This window comes from Cuculus canorus, chromosome 2 (genome assembly GCF_017976375.1).
Source record: "Cuculus canorus isolate bCucCan1 chromosome 2, bCucCan1.pri, whole genome shotgun sequence".
NCBI lineage: Eukaryota > Metazoa > Chordata > Aves > Cuculiformes > Cuculidae > Cuculus > Cuculus canorus.
Genome location: NC_071402.1, coordinates 125,098,041 through 125,115,625, shown reverse-complemented (window position 1 = coordinate 125,115,625; position 17,585 = coordinate 125,098,041). Strand labels below are relative to the sequence as shown.

The window sequence follows — 17,585 nt, the reverse complement described above, 5'->3', positions numbered from 1 at the left end:
AATTTAGCCCTAAAAGTCAGAGAAGATGAATGGGGTGGAGGGGAGACATGTCTTCTGCAAATTTTTTTTATAAATTATCAATTGCCTACTTTGAGCAGGCTGGGCTGCAATGCCACCTGGTGGCTTAGAAAAAATAACAGGATTCTGTTTGAACAGTGCTTAATGGCTTGGAAAATATGCAATATTCTATAAAAATACCCAACATGGCAACAATGTTTAAGTTAATAACTTGAATTTCTTCACTAACAAGACTTTTTTCATTCTGTTGCTCCCAGTGTGTAGTATTTTAAATTTTAAAGTTAACATGCCCAGATCTAACTGCAGCTGGAATTTTACAATCGTTTTCAACTGTGAGTTGAACTTGCCGATGAGTATATTACACTGTGAATAGTTGTACACATACACACAGAATCTAATTCACACAATTAATGCCAAAAGTTGAATTTTTCCCCATTTGAGGAAAAATCAAATACAGCAGAAGTCTAAAAGGAGGGTTACTGAAATGCTTTGTAAAATTACACTATATAATTAATTCCATAGTAAGAACGTTTTTATGGTGTGTGTTGGTGACCTTTTATTACCATCAAGTTCACAATGCTGGTGGGCTGCCTTTTAATCCCTCCGCAGACAAAGGCCCTAAATAAACACAGATCCCTTCCTGGGAAAAAGTCCTCTCTGGTTAAATGGTAAGGAAATGAGTAAATCATTAGTAATCTTTAAAGCCAAAGCTATAAACTCAAGTTACCTTAAGTTAAAATGAAAGTGTCCTGCAAGAGTTTCAAAGTTCTGTCATAGATAGAAATCTCCAGCTCTTGACTCCAGACTAGGCGCCAGCTGATAAACAAACAATTTAAGTCAAGAGCTGGAGAATTCCCAGCTTTTTCATTTAATGGCTTTGGCCAAGAGTATTTATTGCCTCCAGTTTTATTCTCACTTAGCTCTAAGAGGAAATTTAAACTCATCATTATCTTAAAGCCCCATATGGGCCACAGTCAGCTCACCTGATAGAGCTCCTTTTACTCTGCATAAGTTCTACTCCCTAGTAGAAGTGATGTAATAGTGTAAACTAATTAAATGTAGTTTTAGGCTGACTTTTTAATGGGCTAAATAAATTTTGTTCAATATGGTTTATATTCCCACTTGGGGCAGTAACAACTCCAAAAAGTTTAACTTTACAATTTCCAGTTTAAAATCCTAGTTTATTCCACAAAGGACAATTGATACAAACAACCAAACCGCCTATGGAACAAGAGCATCCAACTGTTAAAAGCGACTGCTCTGAAAATTCTTTGCCATGAACTGATTCATGGGCACCAAAAGGTAAAAAGCAGACCGTGTAACCATTCCAATACTTAAAACAAAACATTTCAGGAATGCAAGGACATGCAGGTAATTAAAAATTGGTATTTAGTAGTTCTGATTTTAGAATGAAAATAAGCAAACCTATGGAGCTGGGAATTAAATATTAACTTAGCATCTGTGGTTAAGCCAAGGTGTGGAATGCAGCCAGCAAGTCCAAAATATTTGATCCTAACTCAACAGGAAGATAGAATCATCCTGTGCCTCAGAAACCACCTTCCTCCTTCTCCTCTAAAAGTATATACCAGGAAAAGGCTAGAGTTCTCTAATACAGATTCTAAGGCTTATTTCACCTCAGATATTTTTAAATCCATCATGATTTAGATTCAGCACTTGCCATCTCATCCCAGGCATCTTCCCCTTATAAAACATATTTGTCCTGTATATTAATAGTTTAGAATCTTTTCACTTAAGAAATAAAATTCACAAATGTCTGAGATGGAGAACTCTGCTTAGCAAAAAGACTGACTACCATTCCTAAAGGGTTAATCAAACTCAAACTTGAAACCAGGAGGTTGTATTCCCCTTCCACTCGGCCCCCTCCCCACAAAATACTTTCCTAACCTGACTTGGCTAAAAAAGCCAATTAATTGTTTCAGTGTCTGCCAAGATTTCTTATGCCTTTAAAAATGCGGATAGTGTTTGAGACAGCTGGCTATTCCAAACACAGGTAACACCCCTAAATGTGGAAAAAATGTGGGAACATGAATTATGATTAGTATTTTAAATGGATTTATAATGAAACAGACAGACAGATATCTTAAAGCTACTATATTCCCAGCATATATTATTGAAAAAGACAGTATTTTGATGTCTCTGCTGCTCCCTGAGTATATGGAAGTAAGTTTAATGCCAATTGCATTAAAATATGGAGAACTAGTTTTTCTGTCCTTGTTAGGAACTAATAGTATAGACAATTTAAAAAACACACACTCTCTCGCTCACAAAGCAAACACCAAGTGACAGACACAAAACTTTCTGAGTCTGAGCCATTGCAATCCCTCCAGAAAGTAGTCCTTTTAGGTCAAGTTAAGTTCATTGCTAGGCAGACAAAAGAAACCCTTATGACAGTTGTATGCCAAATATCTGGCTTAGCACTGAGCTGCAATTAAATCCTTATTTATTTTTCCACAAGAATGAGAGCTCTAAAAGATACTACAGTACTAGAGAAAACAAGACAAAAAGTCCATAAAAACAATTTTGCAACATCTCTATTCATTAAGAAGCTCACACTAAGAAATTACTGGCTGGCTGAGCTGTATGTGGAGTCGATGTAAAGTAGAATGAGAAAACGAAACATTCAAATATGAACAGTTAATAAAAAACTAATTAATATTAAATTCTTTCATATTATATTATCATACAGTTTCATCATAATAATATAAACTATTCTTTTGTAATCTCTTATATTTTAGAAGGGCAGTCATTTATATCTTGTGATAGCATTTTCACTATCAAAAATTAAATACAACCAGATATATTGTATGTCTTTCCTGTAACTTCGGTTTTAAGCCACAGAATTGTATTTTTTGAAATGACTTTCTGTCTGAGTAAAAAGGAACATCTAGAATTAACGTATTTTGTGCACTACTGAAAATCCTTTTACAGTGATCATGTACGCTAAACTGCAGAAAAACGCAAGCCAATAAAGTTTCTATATACTGAGAAAAATAGATCAGTTTCCACAAATACATGAAACTCAAGAGAAGCAGAGACTCTTTTTTGGGAGCATGTTTACATCTTCGTGTCCACTTTTAGTTTGTTTGCTTTTGTTCATTTTTAAAGAAAGGAAAAATGTTAAAGAGTTTGTGTGCAACACTTACACATAGCGCCTTCAGGCTTGAACTGTGACTTCTCCAGCCTAATCTCCCCTCAAAATAGAAATCAGCTCCTGAGTTCTAAGTTATCCAAGTTATATTGCTCCCAGAAAAGACATCCTCAGCTTGGGAAGTTCAGATCCTGTTGAAGCAACACGTGAAGGTGACCATGGGCAGGTAGATACCTTCCTAGTGAGAACTTTCGCTATAGGTGCAAAGTTGCAGACAAAAATTCAGTGGTTTCAGCAACCTACATGAGCATTAGGAGTAGTTAAAACTCTACACTAAAGCCACACATCAATAAACACCCACGGTAGCTTCTTTTGCAACTGCAGTCTACGCCAGGTACTTACAGACAAGTTCCTTTCAACTGATAAACCTTCCCAGGTCTCTTCTCCACCCCAATTCCTGTATATTTAGTGATTGGAAATCCAAGACAACAAGTGAAATTTAGAGAATATGTTTTATTTCATCAGCCAATGTGGAGGATACTCAAGTTGACATAGAATAAAGCAATAGATTCAAGAATGCTCATTCCTAGCTGCAACCATAGGAGAAACAGCAGTATACCTTCAAGAGTGGATGAGGAGAGGGGAAACACAGACATTATTTCTGCCTCAATTAGAGAGTTAGAAAATGAGAGACAGCATTTAAAATAAGTCAGTTGTTGTGCTGAGGAGATATAAATACAGTAGTAATGAAACAGAACAGTGTGCAAAGCCTAAATGCGTAGTTCTGCTTCAAAACCATGTTTGCAAAAGATACTGCTTTGAAAATAACCAAAAAATATTCTAATCTGGTAACACTACCCCATTTCCAAGAAATGCAGAAAGGAGCAGAAGTCATTGTGCTAAATCATATTTCAAAGAGGTTTGAATTATTTACCAACTTTGTACCAACTGCAAAGAGCAAATAATAAATCCTTGTACTTAGATGACACCAAATAACAAATCCTCTATGTTTAGTTTGGGATAAGGATATTTCTAAACAATTAAAATGATTAGATGTATGTGACTCTCTGACTACTGCATGAAAAGTACAGCCAAATCATGACCTGGATGTCAGCTCTACTTGGTGCTTTGAAACCCTCAAGTTTCAAAGATAGTAACTTAATAGTAGAAGACAGACTACTCCCCAGACAATTAACAGACACTGAGGACATACCTCTTGAGTTTGCACTAAATTCCCATTGAAACAGATGGACTGGAGTAGATGCTTAAATGTTTTATGCTGAACTGGAGCTTTATAGATGTGCTCTATTAAGCTATTTTTGACAGTTTTCCTTCCCATGACTGCATATAGTTTATCAACCATTAGCAACAAAGACATACCAATGAAAATGTTATAAAAATTGAAGTTTTGATAGTGATGAACTAATCATGTGTCTTGTGACATTTGCTGTTTCTGTAAGCTTCTGTTTCTGGAGTCCAAAGCTAAATATAGCATGTTTTAATATATACTAAAGTTTTAGCCTTCAACGCTATTAAATGTTAATGCTAACAAATGAAAAATAAACTAATAAAATTTAAAATGAGTTGTCTTTACAAATTCAAGACTTGGAATGTCTGACCTATGAATTCATTAACATTCGGAATCAGGGGAAAAAAAGGCAAGATGAAGACGACTTTCAAATGCTTCAAAGGGATCCAGTGCCCAATGGTTCAACTAGCTCTTGAATTTACCTCCACGGTTAATTATACTTGTGCTTCCCTTCTCCCTCTCATCAATAAAACAGAAGCCAAAATAAACCAAAGCCGTTTTATTACTTGTTTGTCCAATCAGTAACCTTCGTGAACTACCTCAAAATAAAAGATTCTGAAATAATGAGTGCACAAGAAGCTGCGAAACCACATAACCTCTTCTCACTTTGTTTTCCACAGAGTACCATTTTCTCATGAGTAATTCAATAGCAAAGGAGAAAAAAATAAGCTATTGTACGGTACTGCTTCTTGTGCAATGTGCTGAAAGAACTGACTTAGAAACTTCTTTTCTATTTTCAGCTCTATTATATGGCTTAATAAAAGCTTCTACCTCTCCGGACACAATTTCCCTTCTTTGTATTCTTAAACCATGGTACAAAAGAACACTGGTAGTGCGTTACTATCATTAGTACTGAAACATTATAGATATGTATTATTCCTGTGGCAAGAATTTAATTACCATAATAACACAGTACTAGGGCTAGAATTTACGACTGAAGAAAGAGTTGAAACTCCTCTGCAGTTCAGCATTCAGGAGCAAGGGAAAATGGCAACTCACATCACTTCTAAACTCCGAAGATTACTGCACCCAAGCAGTAATTTACATAGGAAATGCCACTCCTAACCACACAGGGTTACATTTGACTGACAACTACATTCAGCCTGTCTTTTTTCAATTAAACTCCATCTGCTTCTTTGGTTGGTCTGGCTGGCTTGAGGCCTCTCAACAGATCATCCACTGTATATTGCATCCACTCCCCAAAAACCTTTCACTGCCAGAAGCTAGGGGATGCCGCCTCAAAACACATCATTGGGTAGGGGCAGGCAAGATGGGTGAGTAGGAACAGATGCATGGCATGTGAGCATTGGGAACAACCTGAACAAGCACAGTTTTAGTAACCTGGACACATCCAAGGAAGGGTTAAGTACCTACAAAATAAAATTAAAAAAGCACAATTTTTCTTTCATTATATAGTCTGACCAAAAAGCTTCTGAGACCAAAATTAAATACTGTGTTCCCTTCCACTCCCCAACATACACACACTAAAACAAATAATGGCCAAGCTGATTTAAATGAAATTCTGTAGAAGAATTTGTGCTTGGATGAAAATGGCACATTTGAGCCTGAAGCAAAAGCAAAACCGCCAAGTTATAAACCTCTCAAAGGGAAGGTTTATAATGGAAATGCCAACAGACCCTTAACTATAGTGGAGCTGTTAGGTGCCAACATATAAATAATTTTAGTTTTTGTGGTCACTTAAGATAAATTAGATACAGTGCAAGTGGAAACAGTAGGGTTCTGATTCAGTAAACAGTAACAGCCAAGAATGCATGTTTGATTTTTAGACAAGTATAGCATAGATTTGATGCTGGCTATGAAATGTAGTCTATAAGGGGCATTTGGACTTTTTAAATTAGTAAGCAAGCCATATTCTGAATTCTTGAGGGCTTGTAAAATAAAAACTCCTTAACAAGCTTTGCTGCCTACTGTTTCAATCTTCTAAGAATCCTTTAACCCAGTTACCAAAAAATACTCCCTTTAAGATTGGTATAATTATCTAGTAAGGAAAACAACATACTAAGTAAGTGCACATAGTCACATTTACTGTTAAGAATGGCTAAGCATACAAACACAGTGCTGAAAAAGTGCCAGTCACCAAACGGTAACAGATTAATCACTTTCTTTATTAGGTGTCCCAGTTGCTGCACCACTAATAGAAATGGTAAGGGACAACTCTCTGTGGGGACAACTCTCCTCAGGGACGACTATCCATGGGGAGCCATTAGAGTTAGGCTTAGGGTCAGATTCAGGGTTAGAGTTGTCCCCACAGAGAGTTGTCCTAGACGCAACAGAAATGCCCTCCTGTAGTCCAGTATGTTCTAGCACAAGAATGATGCATTTAGGTGATCAGGTATGTTCATTTGGGCCCTGGGAGGCATTTACTGCATTGTTTCACAGCAGTCAAACCCTATGCCTTAGTGGGATACATTGAAGGACGCGATTAGTGTTCTCTGTGAGAACTTCCATCTTGGACAGGGTGGAAGCCCTCAGAGGCAGTCCAGATTCAGGCCCAGACTGCTAAGAGAATGCTCCAACTTAGGGAACTCTCCTGCTTGCCAAATTCACATCAGCTTCTCATTTAGCTCTTCCGCTACAAAACCTTCCCACCACTCCAGCATCACCCCTGACTCCCCACTAACATAAATTCTGAGATGAATATCTGCAGGAATAAAAAGCTATATACACTACTAGTTTACTTTAACTAGAGCTCTATTACGATGATGTTTCACATTTTGATAATACAACCAAAATTTCCTTTCTCCAATTGTCCTCCAACTTTTAAAAGAGGAAGGAAAACTCTATTCTGCCAGCACACTCAACATAAAATATCTTATTCAAGAGAAAAAGCATTTAGCTTTTCCCAAATACTGCTTTCAGACCACTAGCAACTGTAGCAATCCTAGGGAATAGTTAAATCAGAAAAATGTTGGACATCAGAAATCAATCAAGTTTGAAGAACTGACAATATATAGTCATATACCTGTGCAGATCACCTACAAGCTAGTTTAATATTGATTTCTGAAAAGTCATGATTTTAAGCAAACCTAATATATCTGACATGAAACAATTAGAATGCTACTCAGACAGGTTTAAAAGTCAATATTACTTTCTCTCTGCTCCCACCATACATTCTCAGAAAATAAAGGAAACACAGATTGAAAACAAAATGACTGCAAAAATGTGTTGTTTCTGACTGCATATGGTTAAACCAGTTACTAAGTAACTACGATCTTACACAGTTTACACAGCAACTTACACAGCAACTCCTATCAAACAGAGTAATAATAATGACATGTCAGATCATATCGTTGCCAATGACCTAAACTACATATCAAAACCAAAAAATTGGTCCATCAACAGTTAAACAACATAAAGGGATACTATCAAATCATTATGTGGATTTATTTAAAATACGTAAAGGTTTCAATAACGTGTTACACAGTGTTTCCATTTCCCCCTCTATCTTACTGCAGACAAATTTAATGTTCTTCCACAGTACAGAGTAATTAAAATACAACTGCTTACAGCACCAGCACCAGAAACCGAAGGACGAGCATTAGGGTGACATTATCATGTGTTAACGTTATTCTTGTCAAGTCACCCTTTAACACTTCTTACACACAGATACAGCTTAAAGCTGTCTAAGTTCTAGGAAATTCCATGTACTGTCTCCCAGCAAAACTACCATAGTGAAAATGATAACTAAGTTTTAAGGGTTAAAGTTGTAGGTCAAATATAGTGCAGTAAGCAATTCTGTTTTCACTTCAGGTCCTATGTTGTGTTTGGCATGAGAAGAACTGTAGTTAAAAACTCTCTTCACCTCTGGAACTACATGACTCTCCTCTGCATTTCAGTGGACCAAAGCGGTGAGCCAACAGGACTAAATACTGTTGGACAAACTGAAAGGTGAACATTTACACAGTTTGTATGCTCACAGCTGAATTAAAAATGCTCATCAAGAGTAAAAGGCAATACTGTTACTTTTATTTACCACATAAACATGGGTTTTTTAAATGTAGCTGGAGGAGGAAGAATTAAGAAATAGTGACATTTCTGTGTATTTTCTGATAAACCAGAAGCTGACCTGCTAAGAACAAAAGTTCAAGCTATTGAACTATATCACAATGGGCAATACCACAGTAACCACTATAAACATGGAGTGATTTTCAGGTATTTGTTTCAAGCACTTTGTTTCAAAAGCAGAGTAATTCTGCTACAACACTCTCCCTTTTTCTATTAGCACAACTCAAGGCAGTTATTTAAACAGAAAGATGCCCTCCACTAAACTATAAGAGAACTTTCTGCAGTGAACCAGTGACTTAGAATGGCTCCGGATCATCAGATAGTATTATCGTACATAAATCCCATCCTTGCCCAACTCATCACCATGACTTTAAAAAGGAAACACAAGTAATCCACAACACTAGCATCACTCAGATGGGAGTCAATAGAATACCAGCCTTCATGCCTACTGATCCTGAATTCAGCTATTTATGGGATCAACAAGCAGCCTACTTTCAAAGGCCTTGCACTACAAAACAAGGGCAGTTGTCCCTGCTTGCAAAGTTTCCCTCATTTGGGGTTTTTTAAAACTCCTTTAAAACTATTAAAAGTGTTTAACAGGACTACAAAGGAGTCTTCTTCAACATAGAACAGTTTGTACCAACATGTCCCAAGACTTTAGTTCAGGTACTCAGGAGGTTAACGTTTCTTCTTGTGTATCTGGTGCAAGATCTGCAGATCTTCCTTGCTGAATAAGAGATAAAATAAAATTCTAAGTTTCTAGTGGACCAACCTATTTAAGTAAGTCAGGTTTCTTTGGACTTTTTTTTTTTTTTTTTTAACCACAGGAGTTGCAACTACAGACTGAAAAAAAAGTCTGTTTAAGGCAGCGCTGAATTGCAAGTACAACTGCTATGCATTAAGTCAGATAAAGCTGCATCTTCTCCAGTGGCACCTCCAATGCTCGTAGCTGGTGGGGACTGTCTTCATACTGAAGGCTGCTGTGCAGGTGCAGCATGCTCCCGTTTCAACTCCGTGTGCACCTTCCAGTTTCTACTTGCCGCTCTGGTGCGTGAGGTAGTGGGCTTGGTACTGACACATGTGCCACCCACATTTAGCATAGTATGGAAATAGGACTCAGAAGGATTCGAGGTTTATTAAGGTCTGGTGCTCATCATCCTCACTGTCCCAGGCACAAGAATCATGCTAGGTTTTTTGATTAAATGAAAAATACACATTTTCAGCAAGAGGCTCTGTTCAAAGAGCAAAAAGAGAGAAAAAGAAGCCTATGAATGTTTAAAACAAACTTTGTACAAAGCTTCAAAGTCATCACAGCACTCCAGAAACATCTCCACATGCCACCTGCAACCCCTTAACTTTAAAAGTTCTCTAGAAGAAATAATCAAAATTTTAAAAATGAACTTAAATTAATTCTTATTCCCTAGGACTTTCTTACTCTGTGTTATCTCAAAACACTTGACAGGATGAGACAGATATTAGCATTAACGTAACCACAAGCAAACAGAGCAGCTATTAGGAATGTGGTAACAGCTCACATACAGCCATGGATATTAGAAGCATTTTTATTGAGAAAACGAATGTTGGCTCTAATTCTGTAGTTATCCCTTATTCTTTCAAAGAGTGCCACTGGGATTTTTAACTTCCATCTGGACAGCCTTCCTTTAACTGTTTTTGAACACAATGTGTGAGAACACAACAGAGCTGTAGACATTAGAGATGGAAAAGATCTATTAGATCATGTAGCCATCCTCCTGCCAGTTAAGTTTTTTTCCCTATAGAATAGTTCCTAGCACTTTGCCCAGTACAGTTTAAACCATGTCAAGATATTTGGCTTCAACCATCTCCTTTGGAAAATTGTTCCACAGTGTATGAAGAATGTCATTAGGAAGTTTTTCCTGGTAGACACAGCATGCACTTTTCTTTCCTTAATAATTGCCAGCCTATTATTCCTGGTTATATCCCATCAGGCCAGCCTGAATAACTCATCTTTACACCTACAAATAAATGGAGACAGATAAGTTTCCCCACACATCGGTCACAACTTGGCCAGACTACACACAGTTCCATAGCCAAAATATACACAATTCTTGAATAAAATCAGTCATTCCACCCTTTTAGTTATTGTAGGAAAAATTGTTTCCACTCCAGTGAACACTTTTAGATGATACTCTCAACAAATCTGTTTATTTTTCCTTGACTTCTGCTACCTTTTGCATTCTTCATAAAATAAAAATCATAATAGACTCATGGAAGCAAAATACTCTTGCTCCGGCAAAGTCAGCACATCAGTAAATGCACCCTTCTGTAACAGCAGCTGCTGCCAACATCATGATTTCTGCACAGGGTTTATAACTCTTACCTCTGCAGTGTCAAAATACTCACTGTGCCAATATGTAACATTTTCAAGATCTTCATTCTTTTCCATCTTTCCAACAAAATAAGTCTATTAAACTATTAGGTTGGTGCACAAATAAAAGCTGGTTTTGTCATTTAAACCGTGAGGCATATTTTAAATTAAACTTTTATTTAACTGTGTTCATGTAGTATACAAATTTACAGTGTGAATTCCACTTAACTTATTATGCTAATGGTTTTGTTTCATTGTTTATTCTTTTTTATACTATGCTGTCAAATTAAAGATGGGGGGAAAAAAAAAAGCAAATTCAAACAGTTTTGTTGTATGAGCTCTAAAGAGCATGTGAAGCAGCAGAAACTGCTAGAAATATTAACCAAGTGTTTGGCCAGGGGATTGTCAACAAATGTACAGCTTGGTTCCAAAAACTTCATAACAGAGATGTAGTTAAAAACTCCCTGGAAGAGAGTCTGGAGGATGAGGAGGGTTGTGGATGTCTTTCTTCAATAGACAATGACCAGTCTTAAAGGGGATGCACATAAAACGACTCAACAAGTTGCAGAAGAACTAAAAGTTGACCGTCCAACAGTTGTTTGACATTTGCAGCAAACTGGAAAATCAAAAATTCTCAACAAATGGGTGCTGCATGAGCTGAACAAAAATTTTAAAAATTGCCATTATAAAGTTTGTTCTGGCTTCTTTTGTGCAACACAGATGATCCATTTCTTGATCACATTGTGACATGTGATGAAAAATGGATTCTATACAACAATCAATGGCCTTCCGTGCAGTTGCTGGACTGAGGCAAGCACCCAAACAAACACTCCCATAAACCAAAGCTCCATCAAAAAAAGGTTATGGTCACTCTTTTGTGGTCAGCAACTGAAATCACCTACAACTTCTTGAATCCTGGTGAAACCATCATAGCAGAGGAGTACTGCCAGGAAACTGACGAAATGCACCAAGAACTGCAACGTTTACATCCAACATGATGATGAGCCAAGAGGTCTTTTCCAACCTGGTGATCCTATGATTCTTTGATGAACATTGGTCAATGGTAAAGGACCAATTCTTCTCCATGACAACACCCAGCTGCATGGCTCACAAATAACTCTGCAGAAGCTGTGTGAACCAAGCTAAGACGTTCACCTCATCCAACCTACGCACCAGACCTCTCTCCCACTTATTATCACACTTTCAAGCATCTGGACAACTTCTTGCACGAGAAGATTTTCTGCAACCAAGCAGCAGCTCAAGATGACTTCGAAGAATTAATCAGTTCAGGGACTCCAGAATTCTATGCTACTGGAATAAATAAAGCTGTTTCTTGTTTGTAAAATGTGAGATTCTAACATTTTTATTTAAATTAATAGATTTTATTCTGAGCTGAGATATATTGCATTAAAGTTGATGCTTAAAAACAGGAATTACTTTTGCATCAACCTAGTAGCTTTATTTTGACAAACAAGTAATGTTAAATAGTTTAAAACATAAGTTACTAGGAATCAGAAGCTTTTTAAGCATCTCAGATTTCAAAGTATTTCTTTGTTCTCATTTCAGCTTCCTTAAATCAATTAATGCAATCCTTCCCTTTTTTTCTTGTCAGTTACTTCCTGCATTACTTTTACCTCATTTAAATTTCAGAATAATTCAATAACATTTTTCATACTACCTTTAACACCAAGGTTGTACATTGTAATTTCTACTACCATCCTAGATCACAAATTTCACAAAAAATTAACATGATCACACGCATTCAGCAGAACTGTAAACACAGAAAGTAAGAAACATGTCAGGAAAGAAAAGATTATGCAAGACAAGGAGTGATTGAGGAAGAGCAGCAGAAGGGATGTGAAAATGCTGTGCTTGGTACCAGGAGCACAGAGGACATTGCGGCCATTCTGAATACACGAATTCAAGCTTTAAAAATATAGCACAGAATCATAAATCCAGAAATAATAACAGAATAAATACTGCCAAGCCTTTAGATCTTTTCCTCACCACCAGCAAGAACATCTGCCCTTGAGGAGGACAGGTCAGAATTATTAGCTCTAAGTTCATGAACCCGCTTCATCTTCACAGTGTTTGAAGGATCCAAACAGGTATTTCAATTACTGCATTAGCAGGCCAAAAAGACAAAACCAAACAAAATCTCTATACCACCAAGTCCAGGAGATTCCTTATTTCATGCCTTCTGTTTATTATTTCTTTAAAGATGCACACAGCTAAGGAAACAAAACAGATACAATCTAGGAAAGCCAGTTAAAAAGGAGTTATACAAAGGGTTTCCAACAAAAGACGTCTACTAAACTGGCTTTATTCTAGCAAACATATTGATTATGCTTCCTCCTTACAACAGAACCTATGAGCCAAGAGACGCAATGTTTGAACCACTCATTACTATTTTTTACTGTTTAGTCAGTCTTTCAATTCATCTTTGCAAGCATTAATGCCCACAGACATAGTCTTAACTCTTCTGCAAGCCCCTCTGTACTCCTTCCCTTGGAAAAAGACACTGCACTAGAACTTCAGTGTTCAAGTAAGAGAAACAGATTCACCAATTATTCTTTGGTTTATTTAATCTCTGCTATCTGTTTGATCATGCCATTGAAATACATTCCCTTTACAATTTTGAGGAAGTGTTCTCTTGTTTTTTTTAAAGAAAAAGCTGGAATTGTGAAATATATTGCTCTTTGAGAAGAAGTAAATATTTACTCCACAGTAAATAAATAAGTAAATAAATACTCCACAGTATTTCTAAACTTTCTTTTCCTTTGCTCCACGCTAAGTACAGATCTGGCCATGGAGGGAATAAGTCTGCAATTCACCCTTCAAAGACTAACATTTTATTTTACTTTACCAGAGAGCTGAAGTCTCAATTTGTCAGTGTTATTACTAATATTCTTTCCAGCACTTAATGGTTAACTGGAGCTTATTGAAGTAGTACTGTAAGACAAAACAGTTTGAAATGACAGCTGGAATAAAAACTCTAACCATTTCTAACCAGCTCCATCCCATGGTTCCTACAAAAAAAATGACATATTCTATTGTTTATTACCACTTCAGCATGACTACAGTTCTCCACCTGACAGGTCTTATTAACAGCTGTCTCACTTTTTCCAAATTTAGTTAATACAAAGTAACACTACAATGACTTGGTGCATCAACTTCCTCTTAATGGGTCCCTGACTGTAAGATGGAAGTAAATGCCCTAAGGCCAATCATATGAAGACGGCATCACTACATTGGCACGCAGGCCCATCTGAAAAAGATCAAGGGAAAGAATCTTGCAGGGGTAGGACTGCAAACAAGCCACTAAAATCTGGCACTAATGCTTGGCCTTAAGATAATTCATTTGCAATGCCAAGATGGGATTAAAACCACCACTATTTCTCCATAAGGTTTATAGATCTAGCAGTTCTCAAAATATTATTTAGCATGTGAAATAACTTGTTCACAGTGCAGATCAACATCAGCATCCGCAGGCAACACCCAAATATCTAAATACACAAGTGGAATTGTCTGCCAATAACAGCTAGTAAACAGACAGGTCTAAAGATGACAGTTCAGGCATGCTGCTTTCTCTTCCTCTTCACTGCGTCCCACAAACGCCCTCCCTCACGCTCCTGCCAAGTCTGTTGCATTGCACAGCTACAGAATAATGCCTGCCAATTTCTAGAGAGCTGAGCATACTTCTTCATTTAGAGTTTTGTCTAAAGGCCAACAATGCAGTCAGGACATACAAAAATACGCCAAAGACATGATGTGTTAGGTCTTGGAAGATGGAAAGAACAAAGCATAACATTTAAGTTTTTTCTAACGTGCTTGATTTCTCCACATTTCTAGTAACTGCCCACTTCCAACGTAATTTGTGCAGAATGCTTCTTGCCATTCACAAATATAGTATGTACTAGAAAGCTAAGTATCACTTCTTTCCCCCTCTCCCAGAATATCACTCAGTCTGCAATTGACACTAAACACCAAATAATTTGTATGCAGTTAAATACCAAATAAAGCCACTGTGTGTTATCATACACTCTCAGCTTTACCATTTTCTCAATAAGCAAAACCCACAAAGAGCTGCAGTTGTTTTGGAATCAAACTTTCTTTCTTTCTTTTAGTTACAGCATAGTCAGTTTTTTGCTTTTTAAAGCAAAAAACTTACGGGTAAAAAAAAAATTACAAACATTTCCAAAGGCTAAATAATTCCTTTGGGTAAACAAACTATCTGGCAGAAAGGGATTGAAGACAACTACATAAAAGATGTCAGAACTGCCCAATCAAGAAGCAGAAGGCCATGTTGTGTTTAGAACAGGATCAGATAGCTATATAATCTACCCACAATATACTTTTTCCTGTGATTTTTATTCCCAGGCTGACAAGTTATCCAACTTCACAAAACAGGGACTAATATTTTGGCTAGGAAGCAAGAATGTTGTCTTCCCTATTATATCCTTCAATAACACCTACTCAGATGTTCCTATTTTCTGTTCACATTAGAATTTGGATAAAAATTCTGGCTTTCAGTGTGTAGCCAAATCCTGCTGTAGTTTTCAGTTGAAATTTAAAAAGATGGTTATTTTTTGCTCCTCACCCACATTTATCTTCATGATCTGAAATTCAGGCTATGTTCTTCCTAGCTTGTGCATTATACCTTTGACAAACTCTCTAGGACATATCCTCTCCTAGCCTTTGCATTTTTATTCTCTTTCAAGTATAACTTGCTGAATTACACCAAAGAAAAATAAAGAACTCTCATGCTGTCACTTCCACTAATATTTTAGAGTCAATTGTAAAAAAACCAAAATTTTCCGATACAAAATGCATTTTCCTCAACTTCCAATTTTACGGGTTTTAGAGAAGGATTCAGCAATAGCAACAATCAGCTGTGGGTTTGTTTCCAAAACCTTAATTTTATGCTTCTGCTTTCCTCCGGACACAAAAGAAAGACTTCCCTTTCCTATAGTATTTCTTACCAGAGATTAAATACTTAAGAGATCAATAGTCAGCAACTTCAAGAATAGACAACCATCACCTCCATTCTTCAACTGTTATAAAAACAGAGTAAAGCTCCCATTTTCCTTGGCAATGAAATAATTTCTTCTGCACCTTCCTTCTTTCCTTTTTAATTAACAAAGAAGCAGCAGAAATGCTTAATGGTAACCAAAGAGTCCTAACAGAAGGAAATGGAAGGGGACTAAAGAGATGTGAATACCTGCATAAAAAATTCTGAGAGAATAAATTAAAAGGGCCATTGTACCATATCATGTGAAAGCTCGGTTTATCCAGGTCTAACACAAAAGCATATTCCTAAACCCCCAAAATATTTCCAAAATAGTATAATTTCCTCAATGTAATGGAACAAAAAATGAATACTGTACATAGAGCAAAGAAAAGCAACATATACCAACAAGGGTACAAATGGATAGCTGAGATTGTAAACAAAGAGACAACATGTGGTAAACTGTTAATGAAGACTCACCTCCAGAAACTGGGGCATCCATGAAAACAGCTCCCATTTTTTCAACTGCTTTGGCTAATTCTTTTGAAACTGCAGGGTCTATAGTACTGGAATCTATTAGCAATGAGCCTTTCTTCACTTTCCTAAAATAAAGATTTATTATTATTGTTAAATATTTGTTGCAAAAGACATCTGCAACTATGACCATGGCACTGGCTTTCCTCAGCATGAAAAATACACAGACACTTTGTAGTACACTAACAGGCACACATGGGAGTGTTAAACTCTACTCAGCAAGACCTGCTCAGTATGTGCACTCCTGAGTACGTATATTGAACAGTTCTGAACACCTCAAAAGCCAATAAAACCTGAACACAAAAAAGGATGTTCTTCCTAAAAACTATCACAAAAAGGATGCACTAGGAAAATTCACCAATATACAAGCTTAAGCAGTACATAATACATAGATTATCTAAAATACATTCTGAAATAAATGTTACAGATACAGCCTAACATTTCATACATAATACTATTCTCTTTATACCTATATATGATATCTTAAGTTCTTATCAGAATAGCCAGATTCCATTTTGAATTATTGCTAAAATTCATTCCATGTAAAGATCATAACTAATATCACAAAAGCCCACTGCAGACTTAAAGTGAAGCATGGAGAAAAATCAAAAATTGTTTATATTTTTATCCCTCTTTCTCAATTGCACCATGATTTAATTTCTACTGGGCCAGCAAACTCTATGAAATCAAACACTGTATTTTTTTGATCAAATCATAGAACAGTTGGGGTTGGAAGGGACCTTTAAAGATCATCTAGTCCAACACCCCTACAGTGAACAGGGACATCTTCAACTAGATCAGGTTGCTCAGAGCCCTGTCCAATCTGACCATGAATGTTTGCAGGGATGGGGCTTCTACTATCTCTCTGGGTAACCTGTACCAGTGTTTCACCAACTTCATTGTAAAAAATTTCTTCCTTATATCTATTCTAAGTCTACCTCTTTTAGCTTAAAACCATTACCCCCTGTCCTATTGCAACAGGCCCTGCTAAAAAGTTTGTCCCCATAACTCTTCTAAGCCCCCTTTAAGTCCTGAAAAGCTGCAACAAGGTTTCCCCAGAGCCCTCTCTTTTCCACACTGAACAACCCCAACTCTCTCAGCCTTTCTTCATAGGAGAGGTGTTCCATCCCTCTGATCATTTTTGTGGCCCCTTCTGGATCCACTCCAACATGTCCATGTCTTTATCGTGGTGAGGGCTCCAGAGTAGAAGCAGTACTCCAGGCAGGGTCTCACC

At 36.9% G+C, this 17,585-nt stretch overlaps 1 protein-coding gene across 1 annotated transcript in view; it reads right to left on the bottom strand.

The window, feature by feature from the left end:
• The window catches only part of HIBADH (3-hydroxyisobutyrate dehydrogenase), an 84,895-nt gene that overhangs the window by 53,039 nt on the left and 14,271 nt on the right, over positions 1-17,585 (bottom strand). Inside the window, exon 4 of the mRNA XM_054059661.1 lies at positions 16,298-16,419. Coding sequence (XP_053915636.1) covers positions 16,298-16,419 — 122 coding nt within the window. The remainder of the gene's footprint in view (positions 1-16,297; positions 16,420-17,585) is intronic.